The 21,564-nt window shown below is 36.6% G+C and overlaps 1 protein-coding gene across 1 annotated transcript; it reads right to left on the bottom strand.

The window, feature by feature from the left end:
* Nucleotides 1-847: 847 nt before the first annotated feature.
* Nucleotides 848-20,712, bottom strand: LOC5563714 (ubiquitin conjugation factor E4 A). Its single transcript, XM_021837548.1, has 4 exons — nt 19,704-20,712; nt 16,751-17,702; nt 11,614-12,581; nt 848-1,570 (listed from the first exon to the last, which is right to left on the bottom strand). The coding sequence occupies exons 1-4, from the start codon at nt 20,446-20,448 to the stop codon at nt 1,194-1,196; spliced, it is 3,042 nt and encodes a 1,013-aa protein (XP_021693240.1). The 5' UTR covers nt 20,449-20,712; the 3' UTR covers nt 848-1,193.
* Nucleotides 20,713-21,564: the final 852 nt, after the last annotated feature.

Raw genomic sequence — 21,564 nt, 5'->3', positions numbered from 1 at the left:
AACACCAGTGGCAGCTTCCCACGCCTGGATATGGCTCCCAAAAGCATTACCGACGCGGCGCTTCGGAATCGCGCAATGTTTATGAGGGACGGGGCGCCCACAGCCGATAATTTTGGACATTGTTTCTTATCAGAAAACAAGAACTCCTGACCTGCGTGCCCCGAAAGTATCAGTTTGGTTCTGTCCAGCCTCTTTTTTGTTGTAGCCATCCGTTACTCCGTGAACCTTGCGTTTATGATAGTTTGAGCAGTCCCGATTGACACATTCAGGTCAGCAGCGGTCTTCCGAATGAGTTTTTTTTTATTGCTTTCCGTCTGACCTTCGCCCACATCTCATATTTTGCTACTTAGCAGATTTGAAGGGAGTTGATGGCATGAAAAGGTACGTCAAATATCGTTTCTTTTAAAGATCTTAGATTGTTGATGAGCTGAAGGTCATGTAGTACTCCACAGGTGGTCATTTCGACATAAATTACTTAAATCTGGAAGCACTGTACCTAGTCCATTCTTAGAATTTTCCACTCTATAAGACACTTTGTAGCCAAAGGCAATAAAATGCATCAAATTTGAAGACAATCCCACACTCAAGATATTATTTTTATCTGCTTCAGCTCAGGAAAACATATCGTTTATACATAATACAGCAAGCTCTCCACAACTCGATATTGAAGGGACCAACGAATAAGGATGTGTCAAGTTGTAGAATCCATGGAAACCAACTTCTACTATGGTTCTCTAGCTCAATATCGAGATACGAAATAGCGAGTAAGGGAGAGTTGACTATACTACAAATCCAGACCACCAACACTTCCGCAGGATTTCTCTTTTTCATTAAAAAGGTTTCAACCTTAGTTGAATAATTATTTATAATTATATTGTTCGCCGTTCTAAAACCTCTACAGATGTCTTTCAGATATATATATTCTAATCCCGGTACAAAGCTACATAGACACTCTAAACAACTGATAGGAAAAATAAATTTTCTAAGAATTATAAACAATTCTCACTTATAACGTGTCACGCGTTTCATGCCAGTGAAAGCCGATTTCGATTTTTCTAGCAATACATTGCAAAACAAAACTCTGGCCAGAAACATTCCAGAAAGAACAAACAATAGTGGTACAAAAAATAGCTCTTCGAAAACCATCTACTCAATCTTAGCTATACGTTTACATGGCTAGTGACTTGCATCGTCTACTCTGCTGCGGGTGGCGCTTCCTCACTACTGCTCATTTTGGCCGCGTGTTCTTCTCGTTTTTCCTTGACCCAGGCGTCAATTTTCGCCTTCAGCTCGACGTCCCGTTTAACTTGATCCATTGTAAGCGGAGATCGATTGAACGGATCGGACTGATCGGACAACAGATGCCGCGCGATGGTCGACCGATCGACGGTTATTCTCGAGCTGGGCAAAATGACCGGATCCATCATCAGCGATGACATAATCGGATCCAGGAACTCGTCGGGTGGGTCTAGTAGGGCTTCCTCGTCGATCTTCTGTTGCTTTTCCAGATGTTGGACACGGGTGGAGAACTCCTGCATTTCGCCAATGAGCTGACCGCCGCCAATACGAGCTGCGGGGTAAGGAATGTAGAAGTACATTGGTAGAAGAATGCTCAAAGCATTATGATTCATAGCTGGAGATTTTGTCATTTTGGCACTTCTAATGAATATTTCGAAGCTTTATGATGTCTTGTAGCAAGTGTTTTTGTAAGTGAATGCGTTTCTTTTAATGTATTCAGCATATTGGTTTATCTTTCGAAAAGTGAGATTTTTTTATTATTTTTTTTAGATTCTATAATACGAATCAGGAAAAAACAATCTGTGACGATATAATCCTTGTATATTGAAAAATTAAAAAACTGGTTTTTCTATTTCACTTTAGATCTGATTAAAGCCAATAATTAAGGCTAAGTTGCCCGTCATTCTTTTTGGCAGCCATGTTGGTTTTGCTGCTTGCAATTTCAAAGTGACAAAAATCAGTAGGGGTGATCGGGGCAATATGGGCCGCCTAAGGAAAACGTCATGGAATGCATAGAAAAACAGCAACAATTATGATTTAAATACAAGTGACTTATACTATAAAATGTTATCTTCCATGTTACGTCGATAATTAATGTTAACACTAACTTGCAAATTATTTCAGGAAGTTTTTGGAACACCATGTTTTTCTACGTGGTCACCAACCATATGGGGCATTATGAGCCACCTCATTCAATCGAATGATTTTTATTTAAAACAGTATAGAGAAGAGTTAGTGGTGAAGAGTACATTATTGGAAAGGAAATTGTATTGGCTTTACTTGAAATTATTGATTCTAGCGGCTTATTTTTTAAAGATACATAATACATAGTAAACAGACCATGTTATACTAGTACTAAATTGCGATACTTGATTCAACATATTTTCTAGCAAAGTGTTCCACTTGTAATGGTGCATAAAGATGACTATGCAGTAAAAAAAATAATCTGGTATATTTAGGCAGTGCGCATCGTACCTTCGTGCTGTGCGTACACGAATTCTCTCTGCTCTTGGAAGTTTTCTTAAAAACTACCTAAAGCAATAAAACAGTACTTTTCAGTGCTACACAAACAGTACTTTTCAGTGCTAAAATTAAAAACGGTACTTCAGTGCTACTTAAACAGTACTTTTCAGTACTATTTTTTCTACTATTGATCCCTTTACGATCCTTGTTTGGACCCGTGCCTTCGATTTTTCGTTGGACCCGTTGGCGAAAGCTAGCGGTGGTAATCCTTCTTGGACACCGTCTAGGGAAAAAACCTCTCGAAGGTCACGTCTTTCTCGTTTATTAACTAAACATGGTATCAACAACTAACAAAAGGAAGGGTGAATCTCTGAATTCACTACTTCCTTCCAAAAAAGTGGGTTTTAAAACTGTCACTACACGTGGCAAGAATGGAAGAAAGGACGCTTCCCCGGAATGCGAAGTTTCTTCCAAGGGTGAAATGAATAATTGTATCGAAATGAGCAATCAGTTTGATGCTCTAGACAAATTTTCCGAACACCAAATCGAAGCAGCCTCTAGCCCAGGCTCTTTGATTCAAGTGAGGAAGCAAAGAGTGCCGCCTATCGTGGTCAGTTGTTCCGAATTTGGGGGATTTAGGCAGGAGATCTTGAACTCCATTAGGGGAATCAAGGTTTCCTTCCAAATCGCAAAGAAAGGAGACTGTCGCGTTTTGCCGGAAACTCTTAAAGATCGTGAACTTCTTCTCAAATATCTTGAAGAGAAGAAGCACAATTTTTTTACTTATGACGACAAAACTGAACGTTTGTTCAAAGTTGTCTTGAAAGGTCTCTCAAGTGACTATAAATCACCTGAAGAGATCAAAAATGGAATAAATGATTTACTTGGATTTTCCCCAGTCCAAGTAATCATTATGAAAAAGAGAACCCAATCTGGCATTGTTCGGAAAGGGCTTTCTCAAGAATTTTATTTAGTTCACTTTAACAAAAAAGAACTAAATAATATTAAAGCTTTAGAAAAAGCAAAACTTTTGTTTGATGTCCGTGTGACATGGGAACATTTCCAGAAACCTGGAGGAAATTACCAGAACCCCACTCAGTGCCGTCGGTGCCAAAAGTGGGGTCATGGTACAAAAAATTGTCGCATGGATGCTAAATGCATGATTTGCGGAGGTTCTTCTCATGCCAAAGACGTCTGTCCAGTGAAGGAAGATACCACCAAATTCATATGTTGTAATTGCGGGGCTAACCATAAGTCCAATTTTTGGAATTGTCCTTCACGCAAAAGGGTCATTGAGGCTCGTGCCAGGCAGATGAAAGATAATATCCGTTACGATAACGGTCGTTTCCGGAATTTGCCTGGTAGAGTATCGAACAATGCTCATTTTTCAGTTAACGATCGCTTGATCATGAATCATACCCATCAGGAAGATCATAATCATGCTCATTCACAAACTAATTTTAATCCGTCGGGTAGCCGTTCGAATCTTTCAATTTCGAATGTATCTACCCACGGTAAATCCTTTGCCGATATCGTAGCAGGAAATTCGAACTCCTCCCCTGTTCGATCCATGGGTACCCATTCTACTTGTTTCAAATCAAATGGAAAAAACCCTACCGCCACAGGTAATTCCGCTTCTTCGTCTACCGGAAATTCCAATGGGAAATCACATGACATGTCTGCCTCTGATTTTAATTTTCTAACTGAACAATTGAATCTAATGATTGATGCAATGTTCAAAGCCACCACTATGACTGAAGCAGTCCAAGTAGGTGTAAAATTTACAAATCAAATTGTTATTGGATTACGTTTTTCTAATGGATCCAAATAATAATTTAAATATTTTAAATTGGAATGCTCGTTCTCTGAATGGTAAAGAGGACGAGCTGTTTAATTTTCTTACGGTTAATAACGTGCATATAGCAGTTATTACCGAAACGTATTTAAAACCTGGATCTAAACTCAAAAGAGATCCTAACTTTTTTGTTTATCGTAATGATCGACTTGATAGGGCATGTGGGGGAGTTGCAATCATCATTCATAGGCGTATAAAACATCAACTGTTTTCATCATTTGAAACTAAAGTTTTTGAAACTTTAGGTGTTTCTGTTGAAACACAGTTTGGTAAATATACTTTCATAGCTGCCTATTTGCCTTTTCAATGCTCTGGGCAGCAAGTTAATTTGCTCCAAACTGACTTGCGAAAATTGACTCGCAATAAGTCAAAATTTTTTGTCATTGGTGACTTTAATGCCAAACATCGGTCATGGAATAATTCTCAAAGTAATTCCAACGGCAGAATTTTATTTGATGAGTGCTCTTCAGGATATTTCTCAATTCAATACCCTGATAGCCCCACATGTTTTTCCTCTTCTAGAAATCCATCTACGATTGATTTGGTCTTAACCGACTCTAGTCATCTTTGTAGCCAACTGATTACTCATGCTGATTTTGATTCTGATCATGTCCCTGTTACATTTCAAATATCCCAAGAAGCGATTCTCAATCCTATCAGCTCAACTTTCAATTATTTACGAGCCGACTGGAATATATATAAAACGTATGTTGACTCTAATCTTGATGTTAACATTCCTTTAGAAACTAAACTTGATATTGACAATGCTCTTGAAACTTTAACAAATTCCATTGTTGAAGCCCGGAGCATTGCAATTCCAAAATGTGAAGTAAAATTTGAATCCGTGATTATAGACGATGATCTTAAACTCTTGATCCGTCTTAAAAACGTGAGGAGAAGACAATTTCAACGCACTCGCGATGCTGCTATGAAAATTATATGGCAGGATTTGCAGAAAGAAATCAAGAAACGTTTTGCTCAATTAAGAAACAAAAATTTTGAAAATAAAATTTCTCAATTGGACCCTGGCTCTAAGCCCTTTTGGAAATTATCTAAAATCTTGAAAAAACCTCAGAAGCCAATACCGGCATTGAAAGAGGAAAACAAATTATTACTAACTAATTGCGAAAAAGCTCAAAAACTTGCTATGCAGTTTGAAAGTGCGCACAATTTTAATTTAGGACTTACTAGTCCAATTGAAAATGAAGTTACTCAGGAGTTCGAAAATATTCTCAATCAAGAGAACGATTTCGAAAATGCCTGGGAGACTGATTTGGAAGAAGTGAGAACTATTATTAAAAAATTCAAAAATATGAAAGCTCCTGGCGATGATGGAATTTTCTACATCCTCATCAAGAAACTTCCAGAAAGTAGCTTATCATTTTTAGTTGATATATTTAACAAATGTTTTCAATTAGCATATTTTCCTGACAAATGGAAAAATGCTAAGGTTGTTCCAATTTTAAAACCAGACAAAAATCCTGCAGAAGCTTCTAGCTATCGTCCAATCAGTTTGCTTTCCTCCATCAGTAAACTTTTTGAAAAGGTTATTTTGAACAGAATGATGGCCCACATCAACGAAAATTCAATTTTTGCCAATGAACAGTTCGGATTCCGCCATGGACATTCGACCACTCATCAACTTTTACGTGTAACAAATTTGATCCGTTCCAACAAATCTGAAGGCTATTCTACTGGTCTTGCTCTTCTAGACATAGAAAAAGCATTCGACAGTGTTTGGCATGAAGGTTTGATTGTAAAATTAAAAAACTTTAATTTTCCAACATACATTGTTAGAATAATTCAAAGTTATCTGTCAAATCGTACACTTCAGGTTAATTATCAGAACTCTAGATCTGAAAGACTTCCTGTAAGAGCTGGTGTTCCTCAAGGCAGCATTTTGGGACCAATATTATACAATATTTTCACATCTGACTTACCTGAGTTACCTCAGGGATGTCAAAAATCCTTGTTTGCGGATGACACAGGCCTCTCCGCCAAAGGACGAAGCCTGCGTGTCATCTGTAGTCGATTGCAAAAAAGTTTGGATATTTTTTCTTCATACTTGCAAAAATGGAAGATTTCTCCTAATGCTTCCAAAACTCAACTAATAATATTCCCACATAAACCAAAAGCTCTTTATTTGAAACCTTCAAGTAGACATGTTGTCACGATGAGAGGGGTTCCAATAAATTGGTCAGATGAAGTTAAGTATCTAGGGCTCATGCTAGATAAGAATTTAACTTTCAAAAATCACATTGAGGGCATTCAAGCCAAATGTAATAAATATGTAAAATGTCTCTATCCCCTTATTAATAGAAAATCAAAACTTTGTCTTAAGAACAAGCTTTTGATATTCAAACAAATTTTCAGGCCAGCCATGTTGTATGCTGTACCAATATGGACTAGCTGTTGTAATACCAGGAAGAAAGCTCTGCAGAGAATTCAAAATAAAATTTTGAAAATGATTCTGAGGCTTCCTCCCTGGTATAGTACCAATGAGTTACATAGAATATCCAATGTTGAAACATTGGAACAAATGTCAAATACAATCATTAATAATTTCAGGCAAAAATCGTTACAATCTTCTATTGCCACGATTAATGCGTTATATGTTTAGGTTAAGTTAGGTTAAGTATATTAAAAAAAAAATTTTTTTCTCTTATAAGCAGGTGAAATCAACTCACCTGTAAAAAAAAACTGAACTGCTACGGCAGATGAAATGTATTATGTTGTTAACAAAATGTTAATTAAATCTTAAATTTGTTTTACCAAATTAGGATGATAGTGTTGTCTAATAACACAGAACACCTAGATATAAGAAATGAATGTAATGTTTGAAATGATACTAATAAAGAAATTTAAAAAAAAAAAAAAAAAAAAAAAAAAAAAAAAAAGAAAAAAAAAAAAAAAAAAATCTGGTATATTTAGGCAATGCATTTTTATGTGCAAAACATCGTTTGTTTTGCTTCAATCTGTCATGTCTACCTATCTCTAGTGATATTCAATATTCTACTTTATGACTCTGGTACCTTTTACTTCTTCGTACCTACGGGATTTCTGAGCTTTAAATACTGGCTGCCGTAAGCTGAAAGGGAGACTTCCCGAACTGTGGACTGATTAACATATTATTTTATTCTTTATTTGCAGGATATAAAAGTGGCGACGAGGATCATGGAAACGTGTGTTGAAGATAATCGTTTTTCTTTGAGGTGGCGAGTTTGCCAATTTTATTTATTTGAGTATGGTGAAATTGCCAATTTGAGTTGAACAAAATTGTTCTTTAGAGCTGACGAAATTGTCGTATATTGTGAACATAGTTGTTCTTTTATGAAGCGAGATATTATATTGAGATGAACGAAATTGTTCTTTAGTGTTGAAGAAGTTGTCAAATGTAATGTTGAGCAATATGAATCAAATGATTTGAATGTTTTGTTGTAGTCATGAAATAAGTACTACGAACACACAATTGTGGAATGTTTTAGGTATATTTTCGATTGTTCGTTGTTATAACGTGAAGGTGGCTTTTCAAAGAGTTATTAGAAGGTTTCTAAAGGGGAAAGGACTGTCATGTCTACCTATCTCTAGTGATATTCAATATTCTACTTTATGACTCTGGTGCCTTTTACTTCTTCGTATCTATGTAGTTCTAAGCTATAAATACTTGCTACCATAAGCGGAGAAGGGGAGACTTCCCGGACTGTGAACTGATTAACTTATTATTTTATTATTTATTTACAGGATATAAAACAATCTAGGTGGCTCATTTTGCCCCGCCCCTTCATCTTGAAAATAATATATTGTTTTCCAATAATTTTGTTTACGAACAAATTTATTTTCGCTCACGAATTGTTCATTATGATCAGAAGTTTCAATGGATTGGTAAAATTTACCAGAATTTTAATTACAAATTGTCTTATAGACTTAATTAAAAACTGCCAATTATAAGCTTTTCATGACGAAGGACAAATTTGTGCATTTTTGTAAATATCTTGAGTGTTCAAACGAATATTCTTACGGTTTTTATTGTGGTGGCTATTTGAGGCATCCTTTAGCAGATCATAATGACACTAGACATTAAAACACTGTTTTTGAGGTCAAAACCGGGGTGGCTCATATTGCCCCGTATGTTCATATTGTCCCCATTCCCCTAATCTTATGTAATATTGATTTAGAAAAGTATCACTACTTGCGCTTACATGCAGAAAATACATGCTGATACTTTTGAAGCTATGTCAGTGCAAACTCGAGCATGGTGTCTACTCGTTTACAGATATGTAATTCCCTGATATTTCCAGGTTTTTCCAGGTCTTGAAAAACAATTCCAGGTTTGAATATTTCTCCAAAATACATAAATGATTGATGTATAGTTAATTAAAAAAAAATTTAGAAAATAAATTTTCAAAGGTTGGTATTTTTGAAAAAAAAATCTAACGATAAATTTCAAAGTGTTTTTTCCTTCTAAAACTATCTGTTTTATTCTAAACTTTTAGGCAACATAGGAGAAAGCATGAAAATATTAGTGATTTTTACTTGATTTCCACGAATGATTTATATCAAATGATCTGAAAATGCCGTTAATCATCAAAGTCAGATAAAAAAAAGTCCATTCGAACTTAATGAAAAAATAGCCTTCTTTTAAAATGAAATTAGATTTATGAACATCAGCGACGTACCCGGAATATATCTCTGAAGAAAGTTTTTTACCAATTGATATCTTGGAAAACTCAGTGCTGGTAGCGACTTATTGTCTTGAAAATAAGAACTTTAGAGACCTCTTGCTTGGAAAAAGAAACAATTATCAGCCAAAACGAGGTATCACATGAATTATGAATACAAAAAGAAAGCTAACAGGGAGCCACGACATGAAAGTAAGATTCCTAAGTTTAACAGATGTTTATTATAAGATTATTACTAAGACCTTTTTGTAATTCCTCGTGACATTACAAGTATTACTGCTCGTTTAACTGGTTTATTTCATATTTTATTTCGAAGATCTCTTCAGGAGCTTGTTTTGAGATTTTTCACGAGTTTTCTAAGTAACTCTTACAAAAAAATCGTTTTAAATACCTTCGAAAATTTAATAAGGAATTTTTCACAGAAAATACTTCGAAGATTCCATACAAAGATCGTTTCAGACATTTTTCAACAGAGCGTCAAATTCGCCAAAAATATTCCGTTGATTTCCCTTGGACATCCTCCAACATTTCCGATTAAAGCACCTTCTATAATTCGAAACTTCTTCAGGAAAACCTTTTTAAATACAGGAATATCTCCAGAGAAATGTTAAGAAAAAATTTCAGATGGTTTTGGAGAAAATTGTACAAAATATTTACGAGGAATTTCGAAAGAAAATCCTAAAGTAACCTCTGTTGAAACTTGTATGAGTTCTAAGTATATCTTGATGAATTTTACAAGCATCTCTAAAAGAACTCCTATATTTTTGATAAAATGATTCTTAGATTTTTTGATAAATTGCTAAGAAAACTACAATTACAATTTCTGAGTAATGTCGTACAAGACGTTATGAAGAAATTCTTCGATGCAATTCGGACTGAATCCCTGAAAAAACTATCTATGAATGATCGGAGCAATAACTGTAATAATTGCTGTAGTATTAAGGTGATTTTAAAACGAAGCCAAACTTTGGATTTTCAAGTGTACATGACTGGAAAATCTGACAACAGTTCGCGTTGAAGATCAATCAAATTGCTTGATTGCTGGTGGTGACCAATGGGACAAATTTTGGTTCTCAAGATTTGTGCTCTTGAAGCTTTGAGGTGTGGCTTCGTTCTATAATCCTTAACTGGAATCTTGAAAAGAGTTTTAGGCCATGGAGATTTGGAAATTTTAATTGATTTTTTTAGAGAAATCTTTGAACTACAGCAATAATATTTTGATGAAATGTTGGAGTAATGCCGTGAGAAAGATCTGGAGGAGGAATCTCAGTTTAAATTTGACGATTTGTTGGAAAAATGTATAATAGAATTCATCGAACAATGCCTGAATAATTTCTGGAGCAATTCATGAGAGTAATCGTGGATGAATTTAAGGAAAGAATCCAAATGAAAATACCTAAATGAAAAATCAGCGTAGGAATTGTAATTTCTTGTAAAAACGTCAGAACGATTTTTTTTTCAAAAAATCTGGAATAAAAAAAGAACCTGAAGGATCTGTGGGAAATCTTCTAGAAGTAATAAAAAGAGATATCGGTGATAATATCAGTGGAACAGCATATTGAGGAAATCTTGGGATAATCAGTAGGATTTTTTTCAGGGTTATCTCTGTGAAAATTACTACAGTTTTTTTTTAAACTTTGGAAAAAACGTTTGTGGAAGCATTGGAGTGCTCCAAAATTTTCTGAACTAAGTTCTGCATAAATTCTTCTAGGCATCATTGAAAAAGCGGTGGTAGCATTCCTGGAAGTATTCCATTAAAATTTAATATTCTTAAAAGTACCGTAAAAATTTAAATTGTTATTATTGCTAAAAATCAGTAACTAGAAGAGGCTTCAAGAAAAAATGAAAAAGGATAGGGATGTTCAAAAATAAAAAAAATTATAAAAATCAAACACCAAAATTCATAGATTTGCGAATAAAAATAAATCAATGCTCAAAACGTGTTAAGAACAATTTTAGATAACTGAAAATGATATTTAGATTGAAAATAAAAATTTGAGTATTAGAGGGTTGATTGCCGCGCAGCCGAAAATTTTTTGATTGAATATATTTTGTGCCACAAAAACGACATTTTCTACCATATTCTACTGCTTTAAAATAATTTCCCTGAGTATAGCCGAAATTCCCTGAGAATTCCAGGTTTTTTCCAGGTTGAATAAAATTTCCTGATAATTCCAGGTTTTCCAGGTTTTTCCAGGTAGTAGAAACCCTGTCGAGTGTTATTCTTGATTTCGCAATCGTGAGACGAATTAGCCACAATCATCGATGCCCAGTACAATTTTCAATGATTGCCTACTGCGCCTTAAGGGGGCAGGATCCGTCATTGATTTCGGAATTTTCAAAAGCAGTTTTTTCGTTCAAAATCATAAAAAATTACAGGAAAATGTGTTCACTGTATTCTGTTCTCTAAACGGCACACAGTGAACACATTTTCATCGAATATTTATTAGTTTTGAACAGAAAAACTGCTTTTGTAGTTTCGATGATGACGATGATTACGATGACGGAGCGTTGATCGTTAAGGTACTATTCATTAGCTTTTAATGACTGAAATGGCGAAATCTGCCACAGTATTATGGGATCATAACGTATACTTACTCAACACCTGCTCCGCGTACTCGAACAGCTTGGGACTGTACGATCGACCATCTTGCGAAACTGCTAAACAGAAAGCATCGCACTCCTGCAAGTTGGTATAGATGCGGCAAATTTCCAGTACCGTGTTGGCCGGATCGAATTCGAACTCTCGCTTGTCCTTTACCTTGAAGTTGCCCTTCTTCGGTCCGGTCAGATTCAGTAGGAAGTAGTTTAGCATTGCCGCCACGCGATCCACCATGGAAGAGTGGCAGAAAATTTCCTTCGTTTCCGAGGTGAGCAATTGCAAAATGTTGATGGTGTCTCTACCGAGGATATTGTCGTACCGCGCGTGCATCCCCAAATGCCTTAGATTGGCCACGTTCTGTTGTCGCTCGTTTGCCGGAAGGCTGGCCCATTCTCCAGCGTCTTCTGCCGCCTGTAGTTGTCGAATCTGTTGCAAGTTGCTGAGCGAGTCATCGAGCAGAAAAATGGCATCGTTGATCAGAAGGTTGATGAACCGCAAGAATATGGGAGGATCTTCAGCTTCGATGTTTCGAATTGCTTCCCGTTCCAGTGTTCGGAAGCATTGCTTCTGTTCGTCAATCTTCCAGAGGTAGTCCATGATGGCGTACATCGGACGGCGATAGTTGAACTTCTGCTCAAACTGGACACTTTGGCCGGTCATTTCGATGCTGACAAAGACCCGCAACAGGTTGGGGATGATTTCTAGACGATGAACGTGGCTGGTGAAAAGCGCTGCGCTGAAGTTGAACCCTTCCGACTCTTTGGGCAGTAAACTTTCGAGACCTTCGGCAAGCCGGGCGCGAAGATGCGGATTCCGGATGCGCTCAGATGAACCCATGAACACCAATATCATGGTAAAAATGTTGTTCTGAGCGTCCACGTCTACGCGAAGGGGTTGGCTATCGAAGTGTCGTGAGAATTGAAGATATCCTACGATGTTTTCCATTATGTACTCAGGAATGCATCTGCAAAAATTGGAAACGGTTAGTCCAAGAGGTTTCATACCCACATATACTATTCAGGGTGTCTACTCGTTTACAGAAATGAAATTTTCTGATATTTCCAGGTTTTTCCCGGTCATGAAAAATAATTCCAGTATTAAAGAGTCTCCAAAATACATAAACGATTGACGAATAGTTAATTTTAAATTACTAAACATATATTTTCAAAGATTGGAATCCTAGAAAAACAAATTACGTAACGATAAATTTCAAAGTGTTTTCCCTTCTAAAACTATCTGTTTTGTTCTAAACGTGTAAGCAATATAGGAAAAAAATCGAAAATATTTCTGATGATCTGAAAATGCCTTTAATCATCACAGTCAGATATAAAAAACAGTCTATTAGATGTTAAGGAAAAAAGCCTTTCTTATAAAATGAAATAAAGATTTATGAACATACCCAGAATATTTCTCTGGAGAACGTTTTGTATTTTTTCCTGATTGATATTATGGAAAACTCAGGTCTGGTCTTATCGTCTTGAAAATAAGAACTTTAGAGACCTCTTGCATGAAAAAGAAAAAAAATATGAACCAAACGGGGTCTTACATGAATTATGAATACAAAAAGAAACATAACAGAAATCACGACATGAGAGTTAGATTCCTAACTTCTACAGACATTTTTATAAGACTATTTCTAAGACTCTTTCGGAATTCCTCGTGACATTACAAGTATTACTGCTCGATTTACTGTAGATTTCCTTCACATATTAGTCCGAAGATCTCTCCAAAACAAACGATTTTTCGATTTGTAAGTAATTCTTCAAAAAAATCGTTTTAAATACTCTAAATAATATAACTAAAATCTGGAATTTTTCACAGAAATTACTTGAAGATTCCATGAAGAATTCATACAAATATTGTTTCAGACATTTTTAAATTAAGCATTAAATTCTCCAAAATAAATATTCCATTGATTTCCCTAAAATAAAGTGAGCAGACGTCGCGCGTTTCGCGGGACAGCCCAATTTCCAACATGATAGTACAGCGTCAAATTTATTTGTTTGATTGAAATAAACGATTCGATCATGATTTAGGCCTACGATGATTGTGGAATACTCAAAACTGCTTCAGAAATTCATCCTTTTTTTTGAATATTACTACAGGTACAGGTCGGACTCGATTATCCGGAGACTCGATTATCCGGGGACTCGATTATCCGGGATTCGATTATCCGGAATTTTAGACTCGATTATCCGGAATTTATTTTTTGATGTTCTTGTTTTTCAATTTTAATGCATTAGTTTGAGATAATTCGGTATTGCAATATACAATATGAATGGTTTTGCAGTTTTGAACGTATTTAAGAAAAGGGGGGTTTGAAAAAGTGTTTTTTTTGTGTATGCTGGGTCAAAAAATTTATTTTTCTTGTAAAGACCCCTACTGTTCCTAGAAATAATTTCTGATTACGCCACCGCATCATATAAATAAAACAACATTTCGAAAAAAGTTTTCAAATAATTAGCATAGCATAGCATAGCATAGACTGACTGTACATGTCAATGGTTGCTACTCCGTGATTGATCGGAACTGGTAAGAATTGCACTGCGATCCAAATGAATAAGGGATGGGAGTTTCCGCTTACTCTCGAAGTGCAATTTCAGCAGATCTAATATTATTGATCAATAACGGCGCCGGCCAAGTCCTTACAGTCAGTTGGGATGGGGAAGAAATGTTAGTGTGTAATGATTGTTGCTTCTAGAGACCGAGAATACCTCTGCATCTCCACAATCACAACGGGAAGGGTGTTTATTAGTGAGGGAGAAAGATCTGGGAGTCACCTCTGGTCGATAATGCGATCCATGGACGAGGGGGAAATATACGACTTATATTTAAAGCTAGTTTTGTATTTTTGTCTCGAGAAGTTTTTGGTAAAAGCTTTAAAAAATACGTCAACATCTATAATGTCGAACAATTCAAAAGATGTTTTTATTAATGACGAAAACTGAAAATTACATGTATATATTTAAAATTATATGAAACAGGAATAATGCCGACACTTGTAGTGACGAACCATACATAGTTTGTTTGAAAATTACATATGAGTATTACTGTGCATTTTGTCTCGATATGGTAGAAGTTTTAGAAAATACGTCAACATTCACAATGTCGAACAATTCAAAAGATAATTTTTAATAATGTCAAAAAGAGAAAAATTATATGTATATTGAAATTGTATAAGAAAAAAGCATAATGCCGACACTTATAGTGACGAACCATACAAAGTTTGTTTTAATATTACTTAAAAGTCACGCTTTCAAGAAAAATTGTGTTATCACAAGCATGAAACGAACTCACCAGTTGGTAATCATCCAAAACTGACACTGACAGCAAAACTTCTTGGCGTCCCGAAAACAAACCGTCTTGCTTGTGCCTTCCCAAATACCTACCCAGCAAGACGCTCCAAAACAGAAAAAAAATATAATTCTTCGACGACGAAACCACGCGCGAAACCGTGAGCAAAACTTTTCTGACGACGCAAAACCGAACTGTCCTGCTTGGGCTTCACGAAGCACTCATTTCGAAAAAAGTTTTCAAATAATTGTTTGTAAAGTACAATCAACAAAATAATATTATTTTCTTACAGAAGTGATCATTTATGCATTAGAAATACAGAAATTTGTTCCTTCGATTTTGTGATTTTTTGTTTCGATACATTCTATAAGTCGATAGTCCCTTGAATATCGAGTTATGGAGAGTCGACTGTATTTGAATTCTGATATCGAAGATTTAAATTTTTTCTTAGTGATTCGATTATCCGGAGTGAAAAAAAAATCGATACTCCGGATAATCGAGTCCGACCTGTATAGTTAGCCAGGAGTCTCTACTTTTCTTGAGTCAAGAATCTTGACACTTTGATTTCAAAATCACACTATTCTTGTCTTTATAACAATAAATATCTGTTTCTTGTTCTTTAGTTTGAAAAGCTAACCCAGCCTTAAATTTCATTATCATCAGATCACGAAAAAAAGTGACTTTAGTGACCATTTTCCTGAAAAAAGTGACTTTGGTGAAATTGTTGGAAATAGTGACTTTTTAGTGACCAGGTCGAAAAAAGTGACCAAGTCACTAAAAAGTGACTTGCTACCAGCCCTGTAGTTACGAAGAGCGATACGTGAGAGATTCTCTCAATTTTCTCAGGATTTAATCCCTGGTCATGAACATCAAAATAATTGCATGGGCGGCGGTGATCGAAAAGGGGCAGCGAAATCGAAAGCGAAATCTGACAAAGATGAAATTCTAAGTGGTAAAAAAAATCGCAATATCTCTGTGAAAATTACTGCAGGTTTTTTTTTAAAACTCTGGAATAAACGTTTGTGCTAGTGTTGAGTGCTCTAGGATTCTCTGAACCAAGTTCTGAAAATAATCTTCTAAGCATCCATTGAAAAATCGCTTGTTGCAATGCAGGAAGTATTCCAGAAGAATTTGAAAAAAAATTTGGAATGTTTACACCTATGTTTCATCTGTTCATGAACGACTCCCAACTGGAATTTCAGTTGCCTTTACTAATTTGGCAATCTTAAGTTCTGCTTCTTTGGCTAAACATGTATAACTGAATAAATAAAAATCGTCAAAAGTACCAAGCATGTCAACTAGCGTTTTGATAGCGGCGCAGCCGAAAATTTTTCGATTAAAAAGATTTCATGTCATAAAAACGACATTTTCTATCATATTCTACCATGTTCTACTGCTTCAAAATAAACTCCCTGAGTGTAGTCGAAATTCCCTGAGAATTCCAGGTTTTTTCCAGGTTGAATAAACTTCCCTGATAATTCCAGGTTTTCCAGGTAGTAGACACTCTGTTATTATTTGACACCAAAATATAGAATTATTTGACATAGTAGTTGCAACACCGTGTTTGTTCGTAACTGATAAGAATTGCACGGTCAAATTGAGTATAAATCGATTTTTGCAGCATGCTTCCACCAAAAACTAACTATTGAGCATTTTCAACAGTCAATATCTCCAAAACTATGTGCTATGATATTTTTGAAAACGGCAATGTATTTAGTTTTAATTGTTAATTTAGTAAATAGCTATATTTTGGTGCTTGAGACAAAAACGTGTTCCGCAGAGTAATTGACAAAAAGGGACATAGAACAATCATGCGTTTAACGACAGATTAGCACTTACTTTAAAACCTTGGAAATTGCGTTACTTGAGGGTAAATTTACTTCGTCCACCGTTTGAGGGGCAAATCCCTTGGCTTTGTCCAGGGCGTCAATCTTCGATGCGTCCCGGGCGGCCACCTGGGTCAACCAAATCGATGAAGCTTCATAAAACTGCAACAGCAACTGATCGGTTGTAGGCTCGCGAAGCATGTTCTGAAGGCAGAGGAACCGCTGCGTTTGGCTGGACAACATATTCATTATGTTGTTCGATACATCTGCTGCTCCTCCGGACATTCCCCCCGCCAGCGCATCTTGATAGGCTCCCTGCAGCCGATGAAGCTCCCGGTTCATCCGGAAGAATTTCTCAATGCAGACCCTGAAGCCGAGATCAATAGCTTTGTGTGTCATGAAGAAACACTCCGTCACAAAGTTGTATTTGTCTGCTTCCAAGCGTTCTTCGTTCTCCTCCACCGGTAACAGACAGGTTTCCTTCTCTGTATCCTTCATGTGAACACCTTTGGAAATCTTGTCCGATTCCTTGACAGAACTATACGTCGGGTCTACGATCATGACTTTGAGCTGAGGTTTCAACAACGGTTGACACAAACGCAGAAGCACTCCGGCGAGATTTACGCTGAATGAATCGGGAGCCGTGGTCATATTCCCGAAGATACTTTGCATCTGGTGCGTGTTCCAGATTTGTCCTCGCGGAACATTGGCGTGCAAGCATTTTCCAATCCAATCCAACATTTTGCTTCGAACTTCGCCTCCAATCAGCAGAAACCCCTTCACGAAGGTGTGCATCGCCTCCAGATGAAGTTTGGTGTAGTTCCAAAGTGTCGACGAAAGGTTATCGTACGCTGATCGATTCGTATTCAGCGGATTGTCGAAGAACTCGTACGGTCCGTTGTGGTTGCGCGGCATTATCGATAGAGATAACAGTTGACCCAATATCGATTCGGAATATTTGATACCTGTAACGATAAATTTCAAATTAACCTCTTATTAGATATCACATTTATCAGGATGTCGACTTAATTTCGAGAAAATTATATTTTTTTAGTTGAACGAAAACAAAATATTATGTTTACTACTCTAATGCATTATGAAACATGGAAGATTTCATTATCTTTTTACTTCCTCAACGATACCTGAAAGTCTTCTTTAAGAACATGAAGGAATCTTATGAGAAAGAATTGAAGCTCTAGATATATTCTTTCGAAAATCTGGAGGATTTGTTTGTTCTTTGTAGTTTGAAATTTTGGGCAAATGCCTTTTAGATTATTTCGTCAACTAATTAGTGTAGGGGAACTGGGGGTAAAATGAACACCCTAAGCATTTTTCATGTTTTCTTGCTTATAAAGCTGTCAGATTATTTTTCAATTGCTCAGAATTGAAGAAGGATGTTTATGCAATGTAACAAGTTGAAATATTGTGATGGAAATAGAATTTTATCAACATTATTATTATTTTGAAAATAGCTTTCCACAGAGTCGATGTTCCAAACATGTGGGTAAAATGAACATGTAACGGGGGTAATATGAACATGTACTTGGGGGTAAAATGAACATACAATGGGGGTAATATGAACATGTACTTGGGGGTAAAATGAACATACAATGGGGGTAATATGAACATATACTGGGGGTAAAATGAACACATGCTGGGGGTAAAATGAACACCATTCAAATTGAACGGGTTGTGGCATGATTCTCGGCATCTGGTACATGATCAATGCATATTTCATAGATATTCTGAAATCTATGGAATGTTCAGCCGCGACCATTTGGATGGCTATCCGTTACTGTCTTTGTATTTCCTCCGGAAAACTTTCGGTGTCTGATATAAAATCCGGTAGTATTTGTCCTGCCATGGTGTTCATATTACCCCCATCTCGAGTGGTTCATTTTACCCCCAAAGAATCAACTTATTCAAATCATTTGTTCTAATAATATAGAAGATAAAAATGCTTCCTATTTCCGTCTACTTATCATAAATACTTTAAAGTTGCACATCATCAACGCAGTTCAATAGATTTTTGATTATTTTAGTCATAAAAACCTTAAATTCCACGAGTAAAAATTTACATCAAATAAGAAAACGGAGAGGCGTACTTTGTTTTTGTTTACTTTTACAACTTTTGACAGTTCAAGATCGCGCTAGAGTGATCGAAATAGCTCCTTTATATGAGGTTTAACGATCAACGCTCCGTCATCGTAATCATCGTCATCATCGAAACTTCAAAAGCAGTTTTTCTGTTCAAAACTGAAAATTATTCGATGAAAATGTGTTCACTGTATTTCGATTGGAAAATGGAATACAGTGAACACATTTTCCTCTAAATTTTCTTGATTTCGAACGAAAAAACTGCTTTTGAAAATTCCGAAATCAATGACGGATCCTGCCCCCTTAAGGATGGTGCTATGTTTTGCATAGATATATAGCACATTTACCGTAAAACACTAACCTGTTCATTTTTTTTTTTTTTTTTTTTTTTTTTTTTTTTTTTTTTTTTTTTTTTTTTTTTTTTTTTTTTTATTTCTTTATTAACGAGAATTTAAACTTAAAGCTAGTTCTTCTCTTATAAAACCTGTTCATTTTACCCCCCTGTTCATTTTACCCACAGTTCCCCTAGTGAACATCGAAAAATGAAAACTTTTTAGATACATTTAAAATAGAGACTTATATCGTTTTCAATTTTGGGAACTGAGTCGGTGATCAACACATAAAGAAACCAACGTCAAGCAAATTGTAGTACGGTCGAACGGGTTGTTCCAACCTAAGTTCAAAAACGAATTCGACATAAGTTTCTAAAAAGAGACCTGCTACCAGCCCTAACATTGTACCTAGTGTATTTTTCCCTGACCTCAGCAGAAAATGCCTAACTTTCCAGGTCCCTCCAAGTCCCTGATATTCCAATATTATCCAGTTTTTTTTTCAGACAGTCGATACCCCGAATCAATGACACCCCTTACCTTGTGCATCGGCAGCCGGACTTGTAAAATCCAGAAAGAGATGCCCCAGCTGAGGAGTGCTCTTATCGCTGACGAAAACCTGCAAGAATGGCATAATCCAGCGCTCCATGCTGACGAGGGAAGCGCTTCTCAACGATCTCCCCAGCTCTACAAAGGCTGGATTGAAAACGACCCTCAATGCTTCGAACCCTTCCTGCTCCGAATCGGAATCGGCAAACACTTCCTTGACCGTTTCCGAAATAAAGCGCTCCTTTAGGCTTTGGTTTTCATCGCCCAGCTTAAAAATATCCAGTATCTGATTGGACAAGTTTTGACCTTCGAAGAGATCCGGCTGCTTCAACGATGTGCATGCATTCCTGAGGATCAGTCCCTTCATCTTCTGGGAAGTGTCCGTCGCGATGGAGTCGTTCAAATTGGCCACCTCCGAGTTTCTCACGTAACATCCGTATAGATACAGCAGCACCTTGGTTTGGGCGACGTCTTCCGTGTCTGATGTGGTCACATTGCTGGGGATTAAGTAGTCCGAAGGATTGAACAGGATAATCCTTTCAAACAAAGCCTGTTCCAGCACTTCCAGATTGAGCAAAGTCGATTCCTCACAGCCCTGGGCCACTTCCTCCATGAACACCATCTGCTGCCCGGCCCGGGAACCCTTCGGGGGATCCTTGCTCAGTGTGATCAGGAACACCTTCTCGATGAGGGCATTGATCTTCGTGTCCAGAGGATTTCGGATGTTATCGTCCATTGTTTTCCGCCGCAGTCGTCCGGATCCGGAATGAAAACACTGGAATCACCTTCAATCAAAACCGCACTCGCGTAACTTTCTCGATTCTAAACTTACTGCAACGATGTTTCAACTATCCTTCTTCCACTAATCGATCATTCTAAACTAGATAAACTATTAAAAATTCGATTTAAAGCGCGGAAATTCAGGAAAAGTGATTTTTCATCCACTGATTGGAGTGATTAGCAAAGAAGGAATGAGTTGGAAAATTTTTAACAGCGAAATGTCATTCCTTGTGATGTTCAGCGTGACGTACAATGTAAACACTTTTCTCGATGATAGTAGAGTGGCGCATTGTCGAGGTAAACAAATTTGAACGTCACACATCACATCCATTCCAAACTCCAAACACAAATCCAATCCAAATCCAATCCAAATCCAATCCAAATCCAATCCAAATCCAATCCAAATCCAATCCAAATCCAATCCAAATCCAATCCAAATCCAATCCAAATCCAATCCAAATCCAATCCAAATCCAATCCAAATCCAATCCAAATCCAATCCAAATCCAATCCAATCCAATCCAATCCAAATCCAATCCAAATCCAATCCAAATCCAATCCAAATCCAATCCAAATCCAATCCAAATCCAATCCAAATCCAATCCAAATCCAATCCAAATCCAATCCAAATCCAATCCAAATCCAATCCAAATCCAATCCAAATCCAATCCAATCCAAATCCAATCCAAATCCAATCCAAATCCAATCCAAATCCAATCCAAATCCAATCCAAATCCAATCCAAATCCAATCCAAATCCAATCCAAATCCAATCCAAATCCAATCCAAATCCAATCCAAATCCAATCCAAATCCAATCCAAATCCAATCCAAATCCAATCCAAATCCAATCCAAATCCAATCCAAATCCAATCCAAATCCAATCCAAATCCAATCCAAATCCAATCCAAATCCAATCCAAATCCAATCCAATCCAAATCCAATCCAAATCCAATCCAAATCCAATCCAAATCCAATCCAAATCCAATCCAATCCAATCCAATCCAAATCCAATCCAAATCCAATCCAAATCCAATCCAAATCCAATCCAAATCCAATCCAAATCCAATCCAAA

The sequence above is a fragment of the Aedes aegypti genome, chromosome 1 (genome assembly GCF_002204515.2).
Source record: "Aedes aegypti strain LVP_AGWG chromosome 1, AaegL5.0 Primary Assembly, whole genome shotgun sequence".
NCBI lineage: Eukaryota > Metazoa > Arthropoda > Insecta > Diptera > Culicidae > Aedes > Aedes aegypti.
Note: the sequence above shows the minus strand (reverse complement) of the source record. Positions and strands in the feature narration are given on the sequence as shown.

Coding starts and splice junctions, on each gene's coding strand:
- LOC5563714 (XM_021837548.1), bottom strand. CDS start 20,448: ATGGACGATAACATCCGAAATCCTCTGGACACGAAGATCAATGCCCTC. Junction 17,703..19,703: donor TCCGGCTGCCGATGCACAAG/GTAAGGGGTGTC, acceptor TTATCGTTACAG/GTATCAAATATTCCGAATCG. Junction 12,582..16,750: donor GCAATTTCCAAGGTTTTAAA/GTAAGTGCTAAT, acceptor CAATTTTTGCAG/ATGCATTCCTGAGTACATAA.